Here is a 24,710-nt window from a genome sequence, read left to right as displayed (position 1 = left end):
GTTCCCAACCATAAAATAGAAAGAAGGAACTAGATCTTACATTTCTTTTTCGAGTCTAATTTACGGCGATGGGGAAAGGAGACAATGGCCCAAATCTAACGAGAAAAGGCCTCTTGGAGCCTACAAATTCGCTGACTTGGCATTAGCGCAGAGATGCTCGTCTACGTTTGTTGCAGGACGCGGCGGTGAGTACTGCGGCTCTGAGTGCAGCGAGGGAGTACCACCATGACAAAAAAAAAAAAAAAAAAAACACCCCTAGACCAGCCTCTACACTAGCGCTACTCACATCGTGAAACTCTTTTCACCGGGTAACTGGGTAACTCGGGAGTTAAGTCTCTGTACCGTTTACAGAGATCTTGCCTCCTGGTGTTGACCAAGCCGCTTTACTACGACCACCGAGATGATTGCACCACCTGGAATCCTAGAGCAGACCGGAAGTGAGCGCAGCTACCCCGGCCTGGCGGGAACGTGCTGGGGCCTGAGGCGGTTATGTCAGGGGAGCTTCTGCCCTGACCGGGAGTGTAGCCCGCAGCCGGTTTCTCTGGCCTGGCTCGAGAGGGTCCGAACTCCTCTGAGGGGAAAAGGAGGCGGAGGAAAGCTTGCGTCTGCGCGGCGACAATCGAGCCTCCTCCTCAGCCGGCTAGCCGTGTGGCAGGAGCCATTCGCCCTCTCCACCTGGGCCTGGGCCACAGGGAGCGCCGGTTTTACAGAGACCTGTCTGGTTTCCTTGATGGCAGTCGTATACCCAGGTTTTATTTAGGGCCAAAGTCTCCTCAGTTTTCTGTCTCGCAAGTAACCTGCCGCTCAATTTGTGGTCCTGGAGCTTTAGTGAGTAGTTCTGTGCTCACAGTTTCAGGTCTTGTCAGAGAATGGCTTCACTTTCAATGGAATTGCTCAAGTAACTGCCCTGTTGTCACCTAAACAAAAAAATTTTTTTAGTTGCGTCTGTAATTTTTCTGTGTCAACAGGGTTTTCTTACATCGAAAACTTTCCTGACCAAGGGTTGATTGGGGACCTCAAGTAAAATCACCCATCTGCCTAGACCTTCATTGAAGCGAGCCTTCCTCTGAGCTAAGCTAAGGATGGCGGCAACCCCCGGGGCCCTCCCAGCATTAGTCGGGCAGGCTTCAGAGGAACAAGGGGAGATTATCAAAGTAAAGGTTAAAGAAGAAGACCCTATTTGGGATCAGGAATCCTGCTTACAGAAGAATTTGTCTTGTACCAGGGAACTCTCTCGTCAACGCTTCCGGCAGTTCTGCTATCAGGAGACTCCTGGACCCAGGGAGGCTCTGAGCCAACTCAGGAAACTTTGCCGTCAATGGTTGAGCCCAGAGATACACACCAAGGAGCAGATCCTGGAATTGTTGGTGCTGGAGCAGCTCCTGACCATCCTGCCTGAGGAGCTCCAGACTTGGGTGCGGGAGCATCATCCTGAGAGTGGAGAGGAGGTGGTGACTGTGCTGGAAGATTTGGAAAGGGAGCTTGATGAACCTAGACAGCAGGTGAGAAATTGGAGGGGCTGTCTTTTGTGAAGAATTTGAGTGTGTGGATCCAAGGTGGAGTAAGTAGGGTTAACTTCACAATGACGCTGCAAATTATGGTTCTGGGCATTATTTGATCACTGGTGTAGACGAATAGATTCATGTTTCTGAGATGACAATTTTCATGTCACTGATAGCTGAGCCTCATAAGGAGATAGTGTAACCAAATGGGAAACCATGGTCTATTGCTTGTGAATGGAAAATATCTTTTATTCAGTGACTGTGAGATTAAAGTAGCTGTCTCTTCTTATGATACCCACTACTTTTACCATATATGAAAGTAAATCAATGTAGGTATATAAGGAATACCTTCTAGAAAAGACAAATAGAAAAGTAGTCTAATGGAAATGTCAGGAAATGGTGAATCATAAGATCTGGGTTCTATGATAGGCTCTATCACTAATTAGCTGTGTAACCTTGGGCATACACCTTCTCTGGACTTTGATGACTTCATCTGTACAATGAAGTGATTACTTGCATCATTTTCTAGGTACTTTTCAGTACTTGCAGTGTTGGTATGTGAGGTGTGTTGAGCCAGTATTCTGTCTTTTCCCTTCACAGTAGAGGTTATTTTTAAGAAAGTATACTTGCTTCCTATGACAGTAATTTTAGAACATATGGATATTGCCAAACCCTCTTACATTTCTATAATGATACAATCTATTCATTTATCTGAACTCTTTTTGAATACGAACGTTTTATGTATACAGTCTGATCTGCTAAAACATGTTTTTCTGGAATGCAAACTCTTTCATATGAGATTGGTAAATAAGGAAATAAGTCAATATAATGCTGAAATTGTGCTAGCTCATATATGAGTTTTCCCAGAAAGTTGATGTTTTGGGCCACCAAGTAAGAGCAGCTGAATGCCAAGTATATGACTATAGCTGAGTGCAGCAAGTTGTGAAGACACACAGTACTGTTCGAGGGTGAGTCAAAAATTATCTGTACTCTGGCTGTAGAATCTATTTTCATTAACTTTTAGAAAAGACAAATACATCGTTTTTCGACATAATCTCCTTGCTTTTCAATGTACTTTCTCCATCTGTCAACAAGCTTTCATATTCCCTCGTTAAAAATTGTTTTAGGCTGAGCTGCGAGCCACAAATGCACTGCTGTCTTAACTTCTCCTTCAGAAGTGAATCTTCATCCTCTTAGGGCTGCTTTCAGGGGACCAAACAGGTGAAAGTCTGATGGAGCAAGATCAGGACTATAGGGAGGATGCTTTAACACCTCAAAACGAAGTGTTTGCAGAGTGTCAGCAGTATGGGAAGAAGTGTGCAGATGTGCATTGTCATGCAAGATCACAACGCCCTTGGATAGCAGTCCTCTGTGTTTAACCCTAAGTTTAGGCTTCAGCTCTTCAATAAGCATCTCAGTGTAATGAACACTGTTGATTGTTGAATGTTTGAGTCATGGCTGATTTGCAAATAGTTTGCCACATAATCCACTGTCACTCATCTATTTGACAGGATCATTCCATGTATACACTCAATGTTGTCATCAGCTGTGGGCATGGACAGGCGTCTGGCTCCTTCTTGATGGCTAACACTTCTGTGACATTCCTTGAACTGTTCTATCCATTCATACATACTCCTTCGCAGCAAAACACTTTCTCCATACTGTGCACAAAGTCTTTGATAAATAACGGCACCAGGTACACCTTCAGACCACAAAAAAACAAATCACTGCATGCTGCTCTTCTTTTGTGCAAATCACAAGTGGGGCATCCATTTTTACTTGCACTGCAGTTAAATGAATTGATGTAACACATTCACACCTGCACAGCAGTGACTGGGGAGACAGTAGCCTTGAGCGGAAGGTACTGATAAGACAGTGTGGCCAACAGAAGTTTTAATATAACCAGAGTGCGGATAATTTTTGACTCACCCTGATACATAATGTTATTCACTTCCACATCCTTCCTCTTGGCTCTCTTGGCCCCAGTCTCTGTTTTGAAAGGCCTTATGTGCATAGTTCTCTCCCATTTTGGTGCATTTTTTGCTAAACTTTTTTGTATTTCAGAAGATGAGCAGGCAAGGGGGTTTGCAAGTGGCACAGAAGTGTGCTGGTGATAAAATTTCTGCTAGTGAGCACAAAAGAAGAAAATATTTAACAACTGAAGAAAAGCTCAAAATTATAAAATGTTTTGAAATTAAACGAAAGAGCATGTGACAGTGCTGGAAAAATAAAAAAACGTTATCTAGCTAAAACAACTGCCATTGCTACAAAATTTATTAGAACAAGGCATAAGGAAATGGGAGAAATAGAACATTTGTTTGGATTTTATACCAAAGAAAGAAGCAATCAGAGGTAATCTTTCTCAAAATTAAAGAGAAGACGTTAGCAATACATGAAGATCTTAAGAAGAAAGTGGAAGATCCTGCAGAAGTGCCTTCATTTAGCGCAAGTAGTGGCCGGTTTAGTGGCTATGATTTCTACAGTATTAAGCTCTCTGGTGAAGCTGTGAGTGCCGAGAAGCTCCAAAGACATTTCCTCCAGTGTTAAGAAATTTGATTGATAAAGAAGGCTATGACCTGGATCAGATTTTTAATTTTGATGAAACCAGTCTCTATTGGAAGCAAATGGCCTCAAGGGCCTGTATCTTGAAGGAGGAAACATAGGATCCGGTGTTTAAGGCTACAGAAGATCAACTGACTGTGATGCTGGGTGGGAATGCCACCGGGAATATAAAGCTAAAGCCTGTGTGGTTATCACTCTGCCAACCCACAAGCTTTAAAAGGAATTGTAAAGACTATCCTGGGTGACTACTGTAAGTCTAGCAAGAGAGGCTGGATGACAGGGCAGATATTTACTTATTGTCTAGGTGATGTTTTGTAGGTGATTTTTAAAAATATTTCAAGTGGAACAATTTGTCTTTCAAAATTCTTACAGTTCTCAGTAATACACCAAGCCATCCTCCAACAGTTGCTGAACTTTCTTCAAATATTAAAGTTCTTTTTTTACCTTCTAATACAACTGCTTTACTTCAGCCCCTTGATCCGGATGTGATCACACTCTTTAAAACTTATTATTTAAGGATAACTTTCAAGGTGTTTATTGCCATCTACAAGGGGTGACAGTGCACACACAGTTTTTGAATTCTGGAATTGATAGTGTATTAAGTTTGCAATTGATATTCTTGTAGAGTCCTGGAATGATGTCACCAAAGCCTGCTTGCATGGGGTGTGACATGAGATTCTCCCTGATTTAATTTATGATTCTAAAGGCTTTGAACCTTCAGAAGAGCTCCCTCAAATCAAAGCAAGCTGTATCGCACTTGCAAAGGAGATTGGATTTGGAGAAGTTGAGAGTGAAGATATTGAGGAACTACTGCAATCTCATGCAGAGGCTCTCTCTACACAAGAGCTACAACAGTTAGATGCTGAGGCTCAAATGGAAGTGTGTAAGAAGAAGATGATGCAGTTCAACAAGCTATCCCACAAGAGCATTTCAGTTCTCAGTTATCTTCGTCTCTAAGTATGATAGAGAAGCAATTGCAGTGGATAGAAAATAATGATGCAGAACGCAGCGGGATTTCACTTCATAGCATAAGGTCCTGTTTGGAGCTGTGTAATCAGCTTCTTTATGAAAGAAAGAAAATTTTAAAGCAGGAAAAACTGCATATCTTTTTATAAGCCAGTGATGAGCCAGAACCATCATTATATTTTTGTAATATCACTACATTTCTTGGAAAGTGTGCAAATGCTTCCCCATCTGAACTTCTTTTTTTTTTTCTTTATAAATAAATTTTGTTTTATTTTTTATTTATGGCTGCGTTGGGTCTTCGTTGATTTGTGAGGGCTTCCTCTAGTTGCTGCCCGGGGCTTCTTATTGCAGTGGCTTCTCGTTGCAGGCTTCGGTAGTTGTGGCTTGCAGGCTCTAGAGTGCAGGCTCAGTAGTTTTGGCGCATGGGCTTAGTTGCTCCATGGCATGTGGGATCTTCCCTGACCAGGGATTGAACCCATGTCTACGCCACCAAGGAAGTCCCCATCAGAACTTCTGATGATCATACCCTCTACCCTTGCCTCACCCTTTCGTTACACGTCTTCCTAACAAGATACCATCACCTTTCTAAGGTAAAATCCTATACTTAATGTAACATTTCTTTATTTAATATGTCTTTTTGACTACACTTGTACTTTTACTGGAATTTCTGTAGTTTTATTAGTGCTCTCCTGACAAAGTTGTGTAGAATTTAAACAGTCTACCCTATAACTTTATTTGTTGTTTTTTTTTTTTTTGTGGCACACGGGCTTAGTTGCTCCGTGGCATGTGGAATCTTCCCAGGGCAGGGCTCGAACCTGTGTCCCCTGCATTGACAGGCAGATTCTTTACCACTGCGCCACCTAGGAAGTCCCCTATAACTTTATTTTCTTCATAAATCCTATTTTTTTGTGTGCAGTTTTGCAGAAAGCATGTTTTTTCATGAGTTCATATGTTATTGCATAGATGCCTGTACAGGCAGTTTCTTATCTCTAACCAGCACACCTTTTCTCTTTCTTTCAAATGAATAATATTACTTTTTTCCCTTAGGATGTACCTGTTACTTTAAAATTTTCCTCTTTTAGCTTTGTTGAAAAATGCAGCCATTGGTAGGACTTGGTGTTTAGTCCATCCTGGGTAATGTTCAGGGTTATGCTCTGATCTTGTTTCATAGTTTTTCATGTGACTTAGGGTTATAGAAGTCTCCTAGTCTTGTTGAATGTCAAGTTTGCATAAATGTTTCTCATTTTTCTTGTATCTGTGTGATTTCTGAAGGGAGGGGAAAATGCCATTGTTGCAGATGCTTTTAGCTGCCAACCCAGTATCTATTGTACATCCCTTCTTTCTTCCCTAAAAAAATGTTGATTTTGTTCATGTTGGCTATGTACCCAGCTAAACACTTTGCAGCTTTCCTTGTCTAGAGTTGGCCATGCAACATAGGCTGGTCAGAGAGAAATAAGCCTATTTCCTGGGAGTTTCTGGGGAAGCTTTTATTTTCCTTATAAAATGGCACAGATGTGTTTAGTTCTGCCTTTTCCCACTTCCTGTCTTGAATGTGAATGTGATATCTGAAGTTGTGGAAGCCATCTTGTGACCATGACGTGATGATAAACATGAGGATGAATACCAATATGTTATGAATGGCAGAACAGAAATATAAAGACAACTCGGGTCCCTGACAAAACTGTTAGGTATGTGAATCCATGCCAGCAACTGCCCTCCTCTGGATTTGTTAGCATATGATAAAAATAAACCCCTATTTGTTTAAACCACTATAAGTTAGGTGTTATAATTAATTGGGAAATATATGCATTTCTAATGAATACAGCCATATTTACTCCACTATTTTATGACCAAAATTTCTTACTAGAAATTTTAAAAAATCAAATCTAGGAATCATATAGTGAAAGACAAATGGCTGTCATAACCAGTTTGAAGTAATTTCATTTTTGTAATTTATTTTTGCTATCGAGAGGCACCCTTTACACTTCTGTGGTAAAGGTAGAGTGGAATTCCTCCTATTCCTTCCAAGACCAGGCCCAGCTACCTTGGATTAGTCCCTCTAATGGAAATGTAGAAGAATCAAGAGGCAAGAGGTTGGGGGGGGGGGGAGGAAAGAAAATAAAGCAAGTTACAAAACTGAAAAAAAAAAAAAAAGAGGCAAGGGGTGTGCGCATGCATGCTTGTGAGGGATGAGGAGTCAGTGGGAAATGCATCACAATGAGCCATATCTATATTTTGTTTCATAACTTAGCTGCTCTGGTTGTGCTTATACCAACTTCGCAGAATTGATATGACTGTTTAATTATAAACAGGTTACCCTGTCTCCCAGACGACTCGTCTTTCACTCCAGGACCTCCTTTTCCCCAGTTATGGAAAGATTTGGGCAAACTGAAACGCATGCTATTATATTATACAAAACATTCTACATAAGATATCTATCATGAGAACTTTTATTGAGATATAATTGGCATACAATAAACTGCATACATTTAAAGCGTACAATTTGATATTTTTTTCTTATTAGTAATGTATATATGGCAATCCCAATCTCCCAGTTCATCCCACCCCAACTCCCCTGATGATATCTTATTCTTAAGATCAAAGAAGGGAAAACTGTACCAAAGGGAAATGGCTCAACCATTTTATGAACTTTGTTTTAAAAGAAAATTGGTTTCTTATATACTTTGCGCAGTCTAAGACAAGGGAGTAAATTTATAACATGGTATACAGCTTGGAGGAAAGGAGCATGACACATAAATTCCTTAAATCCCATCATGATATTATAATACATACTGGCTTTCATTCATATATCATTGACTATTTCCTTTTGGAATATTCTGGTTTATGTGCATTTTGGGTTCAATATCCATGGACATTTTCAAGCCATCCAACAGAATACTGACATCCACTGACACCTTTTACCTTACTTTATTTGAGAATCTTGTTTTGCTTGGTGAATATGAATTATTAGAGTTCATAGTTCAGACACTACTGTAGAATTGATCTGTAGAATTGAGGGTAAGGAAAAAATCAACGTTATTGTCATACAATCTAAACTAGTCACGGTTTAATGTTAGGTGGATCAGGAAAGTTTTCTCCAGATGTTTTATGTTTTTAATCCTAATCACTATGCACACCAAAATCATTTCAGAAACTTCATTATTCAGCTGAGGATAATTTTGAGATACTGGGATGACAGTTCTACAAACAAAGTAATTTCCATGGATATTGCTGGTGAATACAAAATTATCTGTAGTCTACTGTACATTTTAAAGCATAACATTTTCACTAGCAGGCACCTGGATACTGGTATGGCGTCTGTTTTTCTTTTTTTTTGTAGAGCAAAAAATCATAACAGCATTTAGCATAGGAAATGATGGGATGTCACTAATACACAAATTAATACCTCTATTAACTTTCCTAATCCAGCAAAAATTAGGTAATTCTATGTTATTATCAATTATAGGTTAACCCTTGATTATTTAACCTAGTATTTCTTTTTGATGTTTGCAAATGGGGAATTAGCCAGTCAGCTTAAATAAATCAAGACATGAAGATCGACAGTATATTATGGTAATTTGGGTTGTGTTACAACTTCATTGAGGACTTTTGTAATTTAGATTGATTAATGAATAACATTTCTAAGGCAGTATTAAGAATTTATATGTGCATTATAATTGCCTTTTATACTCATTTCATGGCAGTGTCCTTATAGTACTGTGGATAAAAAGCTTTTTTAAAAAACAAAACATGCTTGGCTTGTTTTAATTTGCCATAATAATTGTTTTCTATTGCTTAACTTATCACTGCTTGGCATTGAAAATAACACTAGCTCGGACATCAGTGAAGCATCACTTTCCTAAAATCTTCCAGATTTATCTTTTGCCCTATGCTAGGTGCAGACAAACTACATACTAAAAGCTCATATCTGAATGTATAAAGTACTACAAATCAATAAGAAAAAAACCAGATACCCCAATAGAAAAATTAAGAAAAGACTTGAACATGCACTTTACAAAAAAAGAATAATCAGTTAGCCAATAAAAATCAAAACAATTACTCAATCTTAGTGATCAGAAAAATGCAAATTAAAACACTGGTAACCACTTTATTAAATTAAAAGTGCTGACATGACCAAATTTGGGTAAGGATATTGAGCTACTAGAATGCCTATGTACTCCTGATAGGAATAAATTGTTATGACCACTTTGGAAATATCTACCATATATAATCATGGTCCATGATCCAGCAAACCTACTACCAGATATATATCTAACAGAAACACATTCAAAGACATGTAAAATAATATTCATAGCAGCATTATTATAATTGCCAAGAACTCTAAACAGCACAAATGCCCATTAAAAGTTTAATGGATGAATATATCATGGTTTATTTGTACAATTGAATACTATACAACAATGAAAATGAATGAACAAGTGTTACATTCGACAATGTGGATGAATTTCACAAACTTAATGTTGAACAGAAAAAGCCAGACAAAAATAAATACATATTATATGATTCTATTTATATGTATATAAAAGTTCAAAAAGCAAAATGAATCTGTGGTGACAGTTGTCAGGGTAGTAGTTACTTTAGGAGAAGAGGGTGGGGCACAAGTAGCTTTCTGAGATGCTGATAATGTTCTGTTTTTTGACATAAGTAGTTCACTTTGTGATATCATCGAGCTCTACACTTATGAGTTATGTACTTTTTTCTAAGTTTATAATACCTCAATAAAAATTGTATTAAGAAAAAAATTTCTTTTTCTATTTGATGTCTCCTGTATGATAGGCTAGGGTGCTTGATTGTATGCACATTTTTAGATTCATATGTAATGTGAATAAGAAATTATTTTTGTAAAGCCAAGGCCCAATGAGAGAAATTTTCAGAATTAACCAAGTTCATAAATGCCCACCAGAGGATAAGCTAAGTTTTTACTTGGATTTTGCAAGTTAGATGGAGAGATGGGTAATTAATGCTAAGTGTGTATTGGGTAGGTTTCCATGCTAGAGTCTTATATATTGATCAACCAAATTGTTTTCCTTGTCCTCAAGAATGTTAGGCAAGGCAAACTATTGAAATGTTCTGTTTGAGTGCAATATGGCTTCTACCAGGCTATTTGCAAGAGAGCAGTTTTGGCAGGGATATAAAGTGGCTAGGCACTTCCACTGTACTTGGCACACTTAAAGAATTGGAATCAGGTGCTATACTCAAAGCCTACAATTGAAGAGTAATTTGTATTCTATTCACGTTAAGGTATACTATTGATAAATAAGTATAAATCAGAATTCTGGTTCTCAGGAGGTTACAGCCTTTTTTTTTTTTTTTTTTTTTTTTTGTAACTTTCATTCTTGTGCAGTTTTAGAATTAACCATGGAGATGTGATTAATCCCCGAGGCTGCTGTTCTCTTAAGACAGCTTCAGGAGGTTATTGGCTGTTGAATGCTTATTTTCATTTATGAATCTATTTTCATTAGATTTCACAATGGTGGAGATTCAGAATAGAATCTACCTAAAACGTCTCACTCCCAGTTTACCTGTTGCTTAGATAACTAACAAAGATCCAGGTATAGAAGTGAGTAGAGGGTCTACAAGTCAATGAAAGCTCTCCTAAACTAGAATAGTATAAAAAACACTGTAATGCAACTTGTATAACTTTTTTTTTTTTCTTTTGGTGAATGGCACTGATGCTTTAGACTTAATCTGGAAAGTTATAGGCAGAGACACTATTTCAGTATAAAAAGCCATAGTAAGTTGGTAACACAGATACAGTGTTACAATGATTGAAATGCCAGGCAGGAACAGTCTAGATTACTGCTAACAAACTGTGCCAAACAGTTAGCCATTAGCCACCTTCCTGGATTATTACAAGATTCCCCTATTGTCCACTATCATTTCTAGCCTTAGCATCATCAGATATTAAATTGTAACACAGTCCAGGAAAACATACCTATTGAATGGTGTGATAACTGAATTTACAGATTCATATTTTACAAAGATTTAGTAAATTAACTTACACAAAGGCTGAAGGAAGGATAACATTAGAGCTTTAAATAGGTCCTTCTGGTTTCCTAAGAAAATGAAACAATCAAATACTAGCATAATAAACAGAGCCATATGGATAACTTGGAGGTAAACATGCTTTTTTTCTTTTTTCTTTTTTTTTGGCGCTCCATGCAGCTCGTGGGATCTTATTTCCCTGACCAGGGATTGAACCCTGGCCCACCACAGTGAAAGCGCCGAGTCCTAACCACTGGACCACCAGGGACCTCTCAAACATGCTTTTATATTAAAGATAGTGTTTATTCAAAGTCACTGCAAAAACTTCTGAATATTCCTGCTAGATAACCTATTTGTGGTCATTGATGTCATCTCCTATTCAGCATTTTCCTTATTTAACCATACCATTAGTAAAATATGATTCTGTCTTAGTTTGTTCAGTCTGCTATAACAAAATACCACAGACTGGATGGCTTATAAACAAGTAAAAACAATGGTTCTGGAGGCTGGTAGCCTGAGATGAGGGTGCCAGCATGGTTGGATGAGGGCCGTCTTCCAGGTTACACATTGGCAACCTCACATAGCAGAAGGTGGTTAAGGAGCTCTGTGCTATCTCTTTGATAAAGGCCTAATTCCATTCATGGGGGCTCCACCTTTATGATCTAATCACATCCCAAAGACCTTACCTCTTAAAACCACTACATTGGGTGTTAGGATGCCAACATGTGAATTTGAGGAGGGGGGAACACAAACATTCAGACCATAGCAGAGTCCAAGATCTATCACCTGCCAATGGTAAGTAACATAAAGAAGTAAGCAAACAGAACCTGGGGAAGCTGAGGAACACAGCCAACCAGCCAGTGTGCATTGAAGTGAATACTAAGGGGATTGCCTTATTAGGTAATAAGATATTACTATATTATAGGTTTATCTATAGCCAGGGAAGATGTCTGTGTTGCTTAGAACCCAAAACTTGAAAACAATGGAAAATGAATTTCTATCTACTATGTTAGGAAAAACAAAACTAATTGCTTAATTTTGAAAAGGATTAAGATACATGAACTTTATTCATACGTGTAAATAAGCGTGAAAATTGGTAGGAAAAACTTGAGTAAAGAAGAGAATAGTCTTGTTAGATACTAACATACCATAAAGCCTCTTTAGCTAAAACTGTGGTACTGACATGTGAATAGATGGATCACTGAAACAATAAAAAGCATGAAAATGGACTGGAGCATATATGAAAATTAAGTATACAATATATGTGCCGTCTCAAATCACTGTGGGGAAAATGATGTTTTAAGTATATGGTATTGGGACAAAGAAATAGCCATTTCAAAAAGAAACACTTGAAACCCATACCTCATACCATATTCCAGAACCAGAATAAACTTTAAATGTGTCAGAGATCAATATATAAAAATTTAAACACCCAAGAACTAGGAGAAAACAAGAATGACTTAAAATAATCTGAATGTATAGAATTACTCAAAATCTAGAAGTAATATCAAAAACATTTGTTTCTACATGAAACATTTTTTTAAATGGACAAAACTCGCAAGCAAATCAATATAATAAGTTAGTGAAAATATTTGCAAAATATATCATAGGTATAAGAGAATCTCCTTAACAGAAGTGCAGTAAAAATGATCAAGACATGAACAGTTTTTTTTTTTTACAAACAAATAAATGGCTATAAGAAGATACTTGACTTCAATCATGAAAAGAGCAAATCAAAACCACACTGATGTGCCATTTGTCACCTATCAGACTGGCAATACAATCTTTTGGCCTGACTAGGGAAACAGTTCCCCTCATACGTTGCTGGTAGAAGTGCAAGATGGTACCATCCCTATGGAGGGGATTTTGGCACCATCTAACACCTATGTATGCATTTACCATTTGACCCAGCAATACTGCTTCTGGGGATTTACTTTGAAAATACACGTCTACAAGTAAGAAGCAACACAGACATAGTTTTTCATTGCCGTATTATTTGTAATAGCAAAATGTTGTAAACAACCTAAATGCCCATCCATATAAGGGTGATTGAATAAACTATGGTGCAACAATATATAATGGCACTACATACACATAAAAGGATGACAAAGATATCTATGAACTGGTATGAAATGATTTCCAGATAATATTTTTATATGAAGTGAAAAAAAAGGTGTAAACTACTATATAGTATGAAAAAAATAAGTATATACATGTTTGCATTTAGTTTGTATATATATTATATATACACAAATATATACATGTAGACATATGTGTATATATGTATATATAATGTTTTTACTTACTTTTGCTTAAATAAACAGGGTAAAGCATCAACAACAAAAATTGTTTTTTTATGGGGGGGAACAGTAGAATGCAGGCAATGTGAATATGAGCAAGAATTCTCTGAATACATATTTTGTTTATACTTTTTTTAATATTGTGTAAATGTTTTCAGGATTTAAAAAACAATATTAAATTCAAAATGATAAAAACAGAAACAAATGAACTCAGCAATATATCAAATTAACATAATAATACAGAGGAAAAAAATAATTCCGGTGACTTGACCACAGTACTCTAACCATACACTTTTAGTGGGATACTGTCTATGGACCTATAGAGCTGCAAAGATATATTGAATTTTACTTAGTAGGTGTGTTGTTGAAATTGTTCTACAACACAAAGCATGGTGATTCTGAAACTCTTTTGTGTTATTGTAGTTTAGAGCAAATGAGTAAATATATACATTTTTATGAACTGCTATTTTTTAACTGTGGGAGAAGGAAGCTATTAACATGGAAAATGGAAAGGTGAGGAAAATTCTGTAGGTGTTGAAGTTGAGTTGATTCATGATATTTTATAAAATATATTTACCAGCTTTATCTTTGAAAGGGCCCAGAGGAGATGACACCTATTAAGAATGAGCCTACATACTACTCAATCTTTGTTACTAAACATTGTTGTCCGCTAAAATGAAGTAAACCTCTTGGGGAAAAAAACAGTTAAAACTAGATCTGGGACAGGGAAAATACAAGGGTGAGTCAAAAATTATCCTCACACCAGTTACATTAAAACTTCTATAAATGCTACAGCCAGAGTGGATAATTTTTGTCTCACTCTCGTACAATGTGGTCCTTGTATTGTTTATTGTTCCAGAAAGCTTGCATGTTCCAAAACCCAGACCAAAAACTAGTGGGGTCATGTCAAAAGGTTGCAAGAGCCAGATCAAGGGGCTCCCACTGACCAAATTTGAGACAGTTTGAGTATCAAAGTGAATAAGGATGGAATGGATTATAAAATAAGTCTATAGTGATACTCAGAAAGAGAGACAACAAAGTAGGATGGACAGAAGATTGTAGCTAATAAGTGTAGAAGGAATTGTAAAAGTAGGAAGTCACCATTTTGCAACCCCCAGTGTAAAAACTGTTTCAAGCAGAAATCATCATCTGAATCATCATCCGAATGTTAAAACCACTGGGGAATAGGATATTTGCATAGTTCCAAATTATTTACCCCATTATTATTAATTACAGTTGGAAAAATGTATTTTTGAATGGGTAGAGCTAGTGGTTACTACCTTAACTAAGTAGTCAAATTTAGCATTATCTACAATAAAATGACTTGATAACTTGATGTAACCCTGTGATGTATCACAGTAAGTACACATCACTTATATAGTATTCTTCCAAAAATGTTTAACTAGCTCTTTCCCTGCCGCCGCGAAGTCGCGCGGAGGTTGAGGCTCGGGAGCGTTCGAGATTCGGTTTAATCCGTGACCCACCGCCATGGCCGAGGAAGGCATTGTTGCTGGAGGTGTAATGGACATTAATACTGCTCTGAAAGAAGAAATGTTCAAATAAAAAAAACTGGGCTCTTGTTCCTCAAAGAAACCCAAACAAAACAAAGGAGAAAAAAAAAGGGTAACCAGAATCTACTTGTGAAGAAACAGTCAGGCAAGTCCCCAATGTGGGATGTTCTATAAGGCAAATATTTCAGATTTTTCAAAATTTAATGTCATAAAAAAGTCAGGAAAGGATTTTAAATTAAAAGAAGCAAAAGAGATGTAATAATCAAAAACAATGTATAAATATTGAATGGATCATGAACAAGAACAAACAAACAACATAAAATACAGGTGATCCTTAAACAACTATGGGGGTGATGGGTTGGGGCACTGACCTTCTGCACAGTTGAAAATAGTCCTCTCTCTACGTGGTTCTTCCATATCCGTTTCTGCGTCTGCGGATTCAACCAACGTGAGAATCGTGTGGTACTGTGGTATTTACTATCGAAAAAATCCTCCTACAGATAAACACCCCCCGCCCCGCAAGGGCCAAACCAATGTTGTTCAAGGGTCAACTGTATGTTCTGCGGACAACTGGGTAAATTTAATTATAAACCGACCACTAGATGATTGGCGTAAGGAGAAGATAATGTTTTCTTTTCACCCGACACAGTTATCCACTTCGATTGGCTTTTTTTTTTTTTCCCCTCCCATCCGTGACACACTGGGCCAATGTTTTCCACATTTGGTCTAAAACAACTATCAGATTTCTTCCTGGGTTAAACAGTTCCTATTAGATAATTTGCATACCCTCCCCCCAGATATTAACTTTTAATTGTTCACACTGAAACTCATTTACAATTTTCTTCCGGTTGTCACAATTTAGGAAAGATTTCTTTAATGTGTTTGCATTGCTATTCCGCGAAACAGAATCCACGGGTTTGCATATCAACTCCTGTCCAATGGAGACAGTTTCTGTTTTATGGCTCTGGCTTTATTCATCCCAACATTTTGTATTTCTCTTCTTATTCTATCTTGCACTCCTCAAGAATTCAATGAAGACTTTTTTTTCTTTGTATATCCATTCTATTTCAGTAGAAGAATGTTTTGAGGTTTAGCTATGGTTTGTGCAATGATATTACTAATATTAATTTCCAAATGTACCTACTTATCCCCAGATCCCACAGGGCACATATGGGCAGGAAGTTCCTATGGAAGAAATGAATCTTCTGGATACTGCAAAGGTGTCATTAGGTACCCGTCTCCAGACTATAGAAGACAGAATGGAATGTGAATCTCCAGAGCCACATGCACTTCAAGATAATGGTGAGGATAATTTAGTTTTGGGAAAGAGGATGAGATTTGGGGGAGGGAAAGTTCCATTCATTGAAAGATTATCAAACTTTATTCCATTGCAGCTTCTACTGAATATAGCTGAAGGAAAGTTCAACCAGTGTACTGTGATGCTATTAAAGGAGTTGAATTAAGCAGTCAGGTAATAATGTAAAAAATAGCTGAACACAAGATTTTTCATGGATATTTTGCAGTGGAATTAAGTACCTGTGGATAGATAAATCAGAGATGCCTCTGTATATAAATGTTGATCACTTGTCATTGTAGCTGTGGGTCCCATTTCTATAGCTTCTGCCCCCAATTCTTGTTTCATATGACTGTTTAAGACTTGGAAATACTACTTAGAAATTCTACTGAAGAAAATGGGATTTCTGAAGTCTATGTCCATTAGAGATCTAAGGACTATTAAACAGTGTAGTGTGTGGTGGAGGCAGAGGCACAGGCTGTCCTAGTTCTGGAGCAGCTGTCTTTTCCAGAAAGCTTAAATATAATTGATATAATTTTATAATTTTCTTATAGCCCTAGCAAATCCGTATTCTCTGCTTATCCTAGACCCACTAATATTGATAGTACAAATTTATGAAGCTCTTATTCTCCTGGTTCTCATTTACATTGCCCTGTATTTCTTTCTTCCCCACGATTTATCCTTGTTTACCTTCCTTTATGTTCATGGCTCCATAGCATGATCCAAAATGTATCAGTATGGAAAGAAATACTATCTATATAATGGTCTTTTCAGTCACATTTTGAAATACCACTTATCATGAGTGTGTCATCTGCATTATAAAGTTAACAAACTTTTATCCAACACTTTTTTTTTTTTTTTTTTTTTGCTACACCTGGGGCTTGGCTTGCAGGATCTTAATTCCCCAACCAGGGATTGAACGGGGTCACAGCAGTGAAAGCACCTGAGTCCTAATCACTGGACCACCAGGGAATTCCCTATCTAACACTTTTCTATGTAGTAATGTGTTTGATAATGGGAAAGATAACTGGAGGAAAAAGTGATCCCTGCTTCTTTAGAAACTTACAGTCTTGTTAGTTCTACATATGAAACAGTTAAAGAAAAAAGTGCTACAGTGCTGGTTTGTGTTATGAGTAAATTATGTCTTCAAGAAAGGAGAATTCACTGTAAGCTTAAATTAAATGATCAAGGAAGTGTTGTTGGAACAATTGAGAGTTAAGTGAGGCCAAAACACGCAGTAACGTATTAATTTGAAATTTTGGAAATTATGAACATTTGAGAATGATTTAAATTTTCCATTTCAATATTTGGTATGCAAATTGGTAGTGTAAACAATGTTGACATGAGAGAAAGTATTTTTTCCAAGCAGCTGTACAACTTTAGAGGTGACATGCTAATTCCAAATTATTCTTTTTGATTTTTTTCAAAATAGTATCCTCAAGACTAGCCAAATTTGATTTATTCTAAATGTTTCTGTTATTATGAATATTCTAAACATTTACTTTAATATGCTATATTGTCAGAGATTTTTCACTACTTCAGGTTTATCTGCTACTCTTTCTTTATTAAAATCAGTAATAAGATTATTTGTATTGGGTTAGAGTTTCACAAGCACTAAAAGGGAGCTCATGCAAAACGTATGATGCTGAAACTTAAGCCCCAAATGTTGCTATAACAGCTAACCGGACTGAATAAAACAAAATGTGATATAGTCTGGAGCTTTAAAAAAATCTATTACTGTATTTCTGAGACTTTTCTAGCCAAAAAAAAATGTTCTTTTGTAATTAATAAATAAATGAAAAAATAATAACATCGATTTGCTTCCTATTTTACATAAAATAGTACTTTCCTTTAAGGCTAACCCTAGATACTGCTCTGGAAAGTCACATCCTGGCTTTCTACTCTTTACTATATCTGAACTCTTTGTTCCTGGGTAGAGTTCTTCATTTACCTTCTCTTTATTCCTCCAAAGGTAGACTCCCTAACCAAAATTATATTCCCCCTGTTGTGTGTCCATAGCATCTACTTCTACCCCAAGCTCTCACTAGTGGCTACTTGGGCAATATACATATTTTAGATTATATTCCCAAATAGTCTAATTGATTTTTTTTCTTTATATTTTAGGGTCATTTTTGTGGCTTTCCATGATGTCTCAAAGCACGGGTGATGATAACTTTAGTAGCTTAGATACTAATGAAGCCGAAATCGAACCAGAAAACATGAGAGAAAAGTTCTTCAGAAGCTTAGCAGTGTTACTGGAAAACAAGAGTAATAATACCAAGATATTTTCTAAAGCAAAGTACTGTCAATTAATAAGGGAAGTGAAAGAAGCTAAGGCTAAGGCAAAAAAAGAATCAGTTGACTACCGTCGCTTGGCTAGATTTGATGTGATCCTGGTACAAGGACATGAGAAGCTGATTGAGGCTATAAATGGGGAAGCAGATAAAATACGGTATTATTTACACAGTGAGGACTTATTTGACATACTGCATGATACACATCTCAGCATTGGACATGGTGGACGTACCCGCATGGAGAAAGAGTTACAAGCAAAATACAAGAATATAACAAAAGAAGTTATAATGCTATACCTGGCACTGTGCAAACCTTGCCAACAAAAAAATTCAAAACTCAGGAAAGTTCTAACATCAAAGCCAATTAAGGAACTTAACTCAAGATGCCAAGTAGATCTTATAGACATGCAGTTGAATCCTGATAGGGAGTATAAATTTATTATGCATTATCAAGACCTTCGTACAAAGTTGAGTTTTTTGCGGTCATTAAAATCTAAAACGCCTAAGGAGGTTGCACATGCTCTTTTAGATATTTTTACAATTATTGGAGCACCCAGTGTTCTACAGTCTGACAATGGGAGGGAATTTTCAAGCCAGATTGTCAATGAACTTAGTAATATTTGGCCAGAACTGAAAATTGTCCATGGGAAACCTCAGCCCTGCCAAAGTCTAAATTCTATAAATCAAACTATAAATGAGGATATCCAAAATCGGATTATCTCCTGGATGCAAACTAACAATTCATCACACTGGGCTGAATTTTTGTGGTTTATTCAGATGATCCAAAATCAGCGCTATCACAGAGGCATGCAACAGACTCCATGTGAGGGTACGTTTAGCTCTGGAGCAAAACCGGGCCTGTCTCATTCTCAGTTAACTGAAGAACTTGTTGCCAGCCTGAACACAGAAAATGAATTGGAACAGGGCGGCAAAGAATTAGAAAATACTGTAAGAGCCCAGTATGAAGAAAACATTGAGACTGGAACAGATAGTAGTGATATTGAAGAAAATCTTTCTGTTATTCCTAAGGTAGCCCAAAAAACTCCTCCTGAAAGCAGACTGAATTTTTTATCATGTGTAGTTTGTGAAAAAGAATGCACAGGTGTTAATAGTTGTGTATCATGTGATAGGAACGTCCATGTAATCTGTGGAGTGCCCTCTCAACATGAAACTGAGGGTTATCACCACGGAATAACTTGTAGTCTTTGCTATGAGACCACTACAATGAAAAGGAAACATGATGAGTTTGCAAGAAGTTTAACTGTTCAACCTTCCAAAATGTTAAAACCATCAGAGACACCATTTTCATCAGACAAAGTGGGAGACTGGGTAAGAGTTTGAGTGTCTGCTGTAGATCAAAGCAGGGGAAGAACCTCATTATACGAGGGTGAGTCAAAAATTATCTGCACTCTGGCTGTAGAGTTTATTTTCATTAACTTTTAGAAAAGACAAATACATCATTTTTCGACATAATCCCCTTGCTTTTCAATACACTTTCTCCATCTGTCAACAAGCTTTCGTATTCCCTCATTAAAAATTGTTTTAGGCTGAGCTGCGAGCCACGAATGCAGCACTGTCTTCACTTCATCAGAAGTGAATCTTCATCCTTGTAGGGCTGCTTTCAGGGGACCAAACAGGTGAAAGTCTGATGGAGCAAGATCAGGACTATAGGGAGGATGCTTTAACACCTCAAAACGAAGTGTTTGCAGCATGTCAACAGTGTGGGCAGAAGTGTGCAGACATCATTGTCACGCAAGATCACAACACCCTTGGATAGCAGTGCTTTGTGTTTAACCCTAAGTTTAGGCTTCAGCTCTTCAATAAGCATCTCAGTGTAATGAGCACTGTTGATTGTTGAACATTTTTCCTCATAGTGTTCCAGTACTGGCCCTTGAGAATCCCAGGAAACTGTAGGCATCAATTTTCCATCTGATGGTTGACTTTTGAACTTTTTCTTGGACGGCAATTAAAGATGTTTCCTTTCCATACTCTGTTGTTTATTCTCAGGCTCGTAGTGATGCATCCATGTCTCATCACCAGTAATGATTCTCTTTAAGAAACTTTTACCTTCCTTAGAGTATCAGCCCAAATTTTGTTTGCAGACATCCGAACGCTTCTGTTTATGCCCTTCTGTGAGTCGTTTCAGTACCCATCTTGCACAAACTTTTCGAAACCTAAGTCTGTCGTGGATTACTTCATTCTGAGGTGTTAAAGCATCCTCCCCATAGTCCTGATCTTGCTCCATCAGACTTTCACCTGTTTGGTACCCTGAAAGCAGTCCTACAAGGACAAAGTTTCACTTCTGATGAAGAAGTGAGGACAGTGGTGAATTTGTGGCTCACAGCTCAGCCTAAAACATTTTTTAGTGAGGGAATATGAAAGCTTGTTGACAGATGGATAAGTAAGGAGATTATGTTGAAAAATGAAGTATTTGTCTTTTCTAAAAGTTAATGAAAATAAATTCTACAGCCAGAGAGTGGATAATTTTTGACTCACTGTTTTACTTTATTGTGATCATGATGAGTGAGAAATTTTTGACATGGCATACTAAGGCACAATTATGGCTATCTTGGATATATTTTCTCCAAAGAAAGGCCAATTACTTTTAATGTCCTCCCTCCACTCCTTTTTTAAGTTGGAAGTTATAACCTTGGATGCCGCTTTGTTTATTCTTCTGGGGTGAAGAACAGTAGTATCTCTTTTTTCTGATGTCAAGCATTTCTTAGGGAAATGAGAAAGCTAGGATTCAGGGGATAAGTGGTATGCATGATGGTATGTTTCTACAGAAGGATAAATTTGGGAACAGTTGAATTTAATGTCACTTTGTTTTAATTGTATGTGACTTTAGATGGAGAGGTAAGAAAGGGCATCTCAGGTCAAATGAAGAAATATTTAGGAAGGGCAGGGGATGATAAATTTGATTGGGAGATATGGGTTTGTGTCGGAAAAGAATTTGGTTTTCTGATTTAAATGCAGAGTGTGAAATAAAGCCAAAGAGATTTTTAATCAGTAGGTTTTATAAAATGGAGCTAATATGTGTTCAGGTTAGTGTTTTGAAATTTGAAAGTTACACATGATTTGGGCCAGTGGTACTCAGAGTTTGTTCTTCAGACCAGTGCTGATCTGCAAACTGCTTATACTAGTCCATAATGAGGTAAGTATACAAATTGAGAGTATTTGGACACTTGCAACAATTTGGCATTGCTGCAATACCCAAGCACATGATTAATGAACTCATCTTTTCAAATAGAATATTCAGTTTGGGTGAGTCACATGTGGTAGCAGTTGTACATTAGTCAAGCACAATAGGTTCACATTAAAATGTGTGATGTGCTATGATTAGCTTGTCAGCTGTAACCCAAAAGTGTATAAAACTCTGAGAAAATGTGAGCACTTGTTTATCTTATAATTTAATTTTAAAATCATTTTATATTTTTAATCAGGCCAAGTTTTGGGTATTTTTTTTTAAATTTTAGTTGATTTACAATATCAGGTAGTTTCAGGTGTACAGAATAGTGATTCAGTTGTATATATATATATATATATATATATTCTTTTTTCAGATTCTTTTCCCTTATAGGTTATTACAAAATATTGAATAAGTTCCCTGTGCTATACAGTAGGACCTCGTTGGTTATCTATTTTATATATAGTAGTGTATATATGTTAATCCCAACCTCCTAATTTATCCTTCCCCTCCTCTTTCCCCTTTGATAAGTTTGTTTTCTATGTCTCTGAGTCTCTTTCTGTTTTAGAAATAAATTCATTTGTATCTTTTTTTTTTTTAAGATTCCACACATACGCGATGTCATGTATATGTCTTTGTCTGGCTTACTTCACTTAGGCTAATAATCTCTAGGTCCATCCATGTTCCTGCACATGGAATTGTTTTATTATTTTTTATTGCTGAGTAACATTCCATTGTATATATGTATACCACATCTTCTTTATCCATTCATCTTTTGATGGACGTTTAGGTTACTTCCATATCTTGGTTATTGTAAGTAGTGCTGCAATGAACAATGAGGTGCATGTATCTTTTCAAATTATAGTTTCCTCCAGATACATACCAAGGAGTAGGATTGCAGGATCATATGGTAACTCTGTTTTTAGTTTTTTGAGAAACCTCTATACTGTTCTCCATAGTGGCTGTACCAATTTACTTTCCTACCAACAGTGTAAGAGAGTTCCTTTTTTTGCATACCTCTCCATCATTTATTATTTGTAGACTTTTTGGTGATGCAAGCCTAGTTTTTGATTTCTAGTTTGACATTATCAAAGAGGAAAGTAAAATCTGTATTACTTATTTTTAATTCTAATTTGCAGATGGAAAGACAAGCTTCCCTGGACTTTTTTGTGAAGAAAAGACACACCTTTTCTGAATATGGAAGTAGTAGTAAAAGAAACGGTAACAATGGAAGTCATCCTGAGGAAGTGAAAAACAAAAGAGTTCATACTAGTTTTACTCGGAAGTATGATCCCTCATATATTGAGTTTGGTTTTGTAGCCGTAATTGATGGTGAAGTGCTGAAACCACAGTGTATTATTTGTGGAGATGTACTGGCTAATGAAGCAATGAAACCATCGAAACTTAAGCGACATCTATATTCAAAACATAAAGAAATAAGTTCACAACCAAAAGAATTCTTTGAAAGAAAGAGTAATGAATTGAAAAGCCAACCAAAGCCAGTGTTCAATGTTTCTCACATAAACATTAGTGCTTTGCGGGCTTCCTACAAAGTAGCACTTCCGGTTGCTAAGTCTAAAACACCATACACAATTGCCGAGACTCTAGTGAAGGACTGCATCAAAGAAGTTTGCTTAGAAATGTTGGGTGAATCTGCAGCAAAGAAGGTAGCTCAAGTACCACTTTCTAATGACACCATAGCTCGACGTATTCAGGAACTGGCAAATGATATGGAAGACCAACTCATAGAACAAATAAAACTAGCCAAGTATTTTTCATTGCAACTTGATGAATGCAGAGATATTGCTAACATGATAATTCTTTTAGTATATGTGAGGTTTGAACATGATGATGATATAAAGGAAGAATTCTTCTTTTCATCCTCTTTACCAACAAACACAACTAGCTCAGAACTGTATGAAGCTGTGAAGAATTATGTTGTCAACAAATGTGGTTTGGAATTTAAGTTTTGTGTAGGAGTGTGTTCTGATGGTGCAGCTTCAATGACAGGAAAACATTCTGAAGTGGTTACCCAGATTAAAGAACTTGCACCAGAATGTAAAATCACACATTGCTTCATTCATCGAGAAAGTCTTGCTATGAAAAAAATATCAGCTGAACTAAGTAGTGTGCTTACTGACATAGTAAAAGTTGTGAATTATGTAAAGTCTAATGCATTAAACTCAAGATTATTCTCTTTATTATGTGATAATATGGAAGTTGATCATAAGCAACTGTTATTACATGCTGAGATACGGTGGTTATCACGGGGAAAAGTTCTATCAAGAATCTTTGAAATACGAAATGAACTCTTAATATTTCTGCAGAGCAAGAAACCAGTTTGGTCCCAACTTTTCAAAGATGTGAATTGGACGGCCAAACTTGCTTATTTATCTGATATCTTCAGTATTTTTAATGATCTTAATGTTTGCATGCAAGGAAAGAATGCAACATGTTTTTCAATGGCAGATAAGATTGAAGGACAAAAACAAAAGTTAGAAGCTTGGAAAAAAAGAGTTTCTACAGATTGTTATGACATGTTCCATAACTTAACAACAGTTATCAGTGAAGTAGGTAATGATCTTGATATTGTACATCTGCGAAAAGTTGTCAATGAACATCTTACAAATTTGTTAGATTGTTTTGAATTGTATTTTCCAACAAAAGAAGATCCACGCATAGGAAATTCGTGGATACAAAATCCATTCCTTTCATCAAAAGATAATTTGAATTTGACTATAACCCTACAGGATAAGTTGTTGAAGCTGGCTACTGATGAAGGATTGAAAGTGAATTTTGAAAATACAGCATCACTTGCTTCATTTTGGATAAAAGTTAAAAATGAATATCCTGAGCTTGCTGAGATTGCTTTAAAATCTCTTCTTCTGTTCCCCTCGACATACCTCTGTGAAACTGGCTTCTCTACATTAAGTGTTATTAAAACAAAACATAGAAACAGTTTAAATATACATTATCCCCTGAGAGTAGCATTGTCATCAATCCAACCTAGATTAGACAAATTAACAAGCAAGAAGCAAGCTCACTTATCACATTAAATTTTTTAAATACCGAGTTTTAATTTATAAGG

The 24,710-nt window shown here is 36.8% G+C and overlaps 1 protein-coding gene across 1 annotated transcript; it reads left to right on the top strand.

Annotated features, from left to right (window-relative positions):
• Window positions 1–1,082: 1,082 nt before the first annotated feature.
• Window positions 1,083–24,678, top strand: SCAND3 (SCAN domain containing 3). Its single transcript, XM_057699963.1, has 4 exons — window positions 1,083–1,502; window positions 16,002–16,149; window positions 18,266–19,764; window positions 22,762–24,678. The coding sequence occupies exons 1-4, from the start codon at window positions 1,083–1,085 to the stop codon at window positions 24,676–24,678; spliced, it is 3,984 nt and encodes a 1,327-aa protein (XP_057555946.1).
• The last annotated feature ends 32 nt before the right edge of the window (window positions 24,679–24,710 follow it).

Source organism: Hippopotamus amphibius, chromosome 11, assembly GCF_030028045.1.
Source record: "Hippopotamus amphibius kiboko isolate mHipAmp2 chromosome 11, mHipAmp2.hap2, whole genome shotgun sequence".
In the NCBI taxonomy this organism is placed as follows: Eukaryota; Metazoa; Chordata; class Mammalia; order Artiodactyla; family Hippopotamidae; genus Hippopotamus; species Hippopotamus amphibius.
The sequence above is the reverse complement of the archived record's forward strand: the minus strand, read 5'-3'. Positions and strand labels throughout refer to the sequence as shown.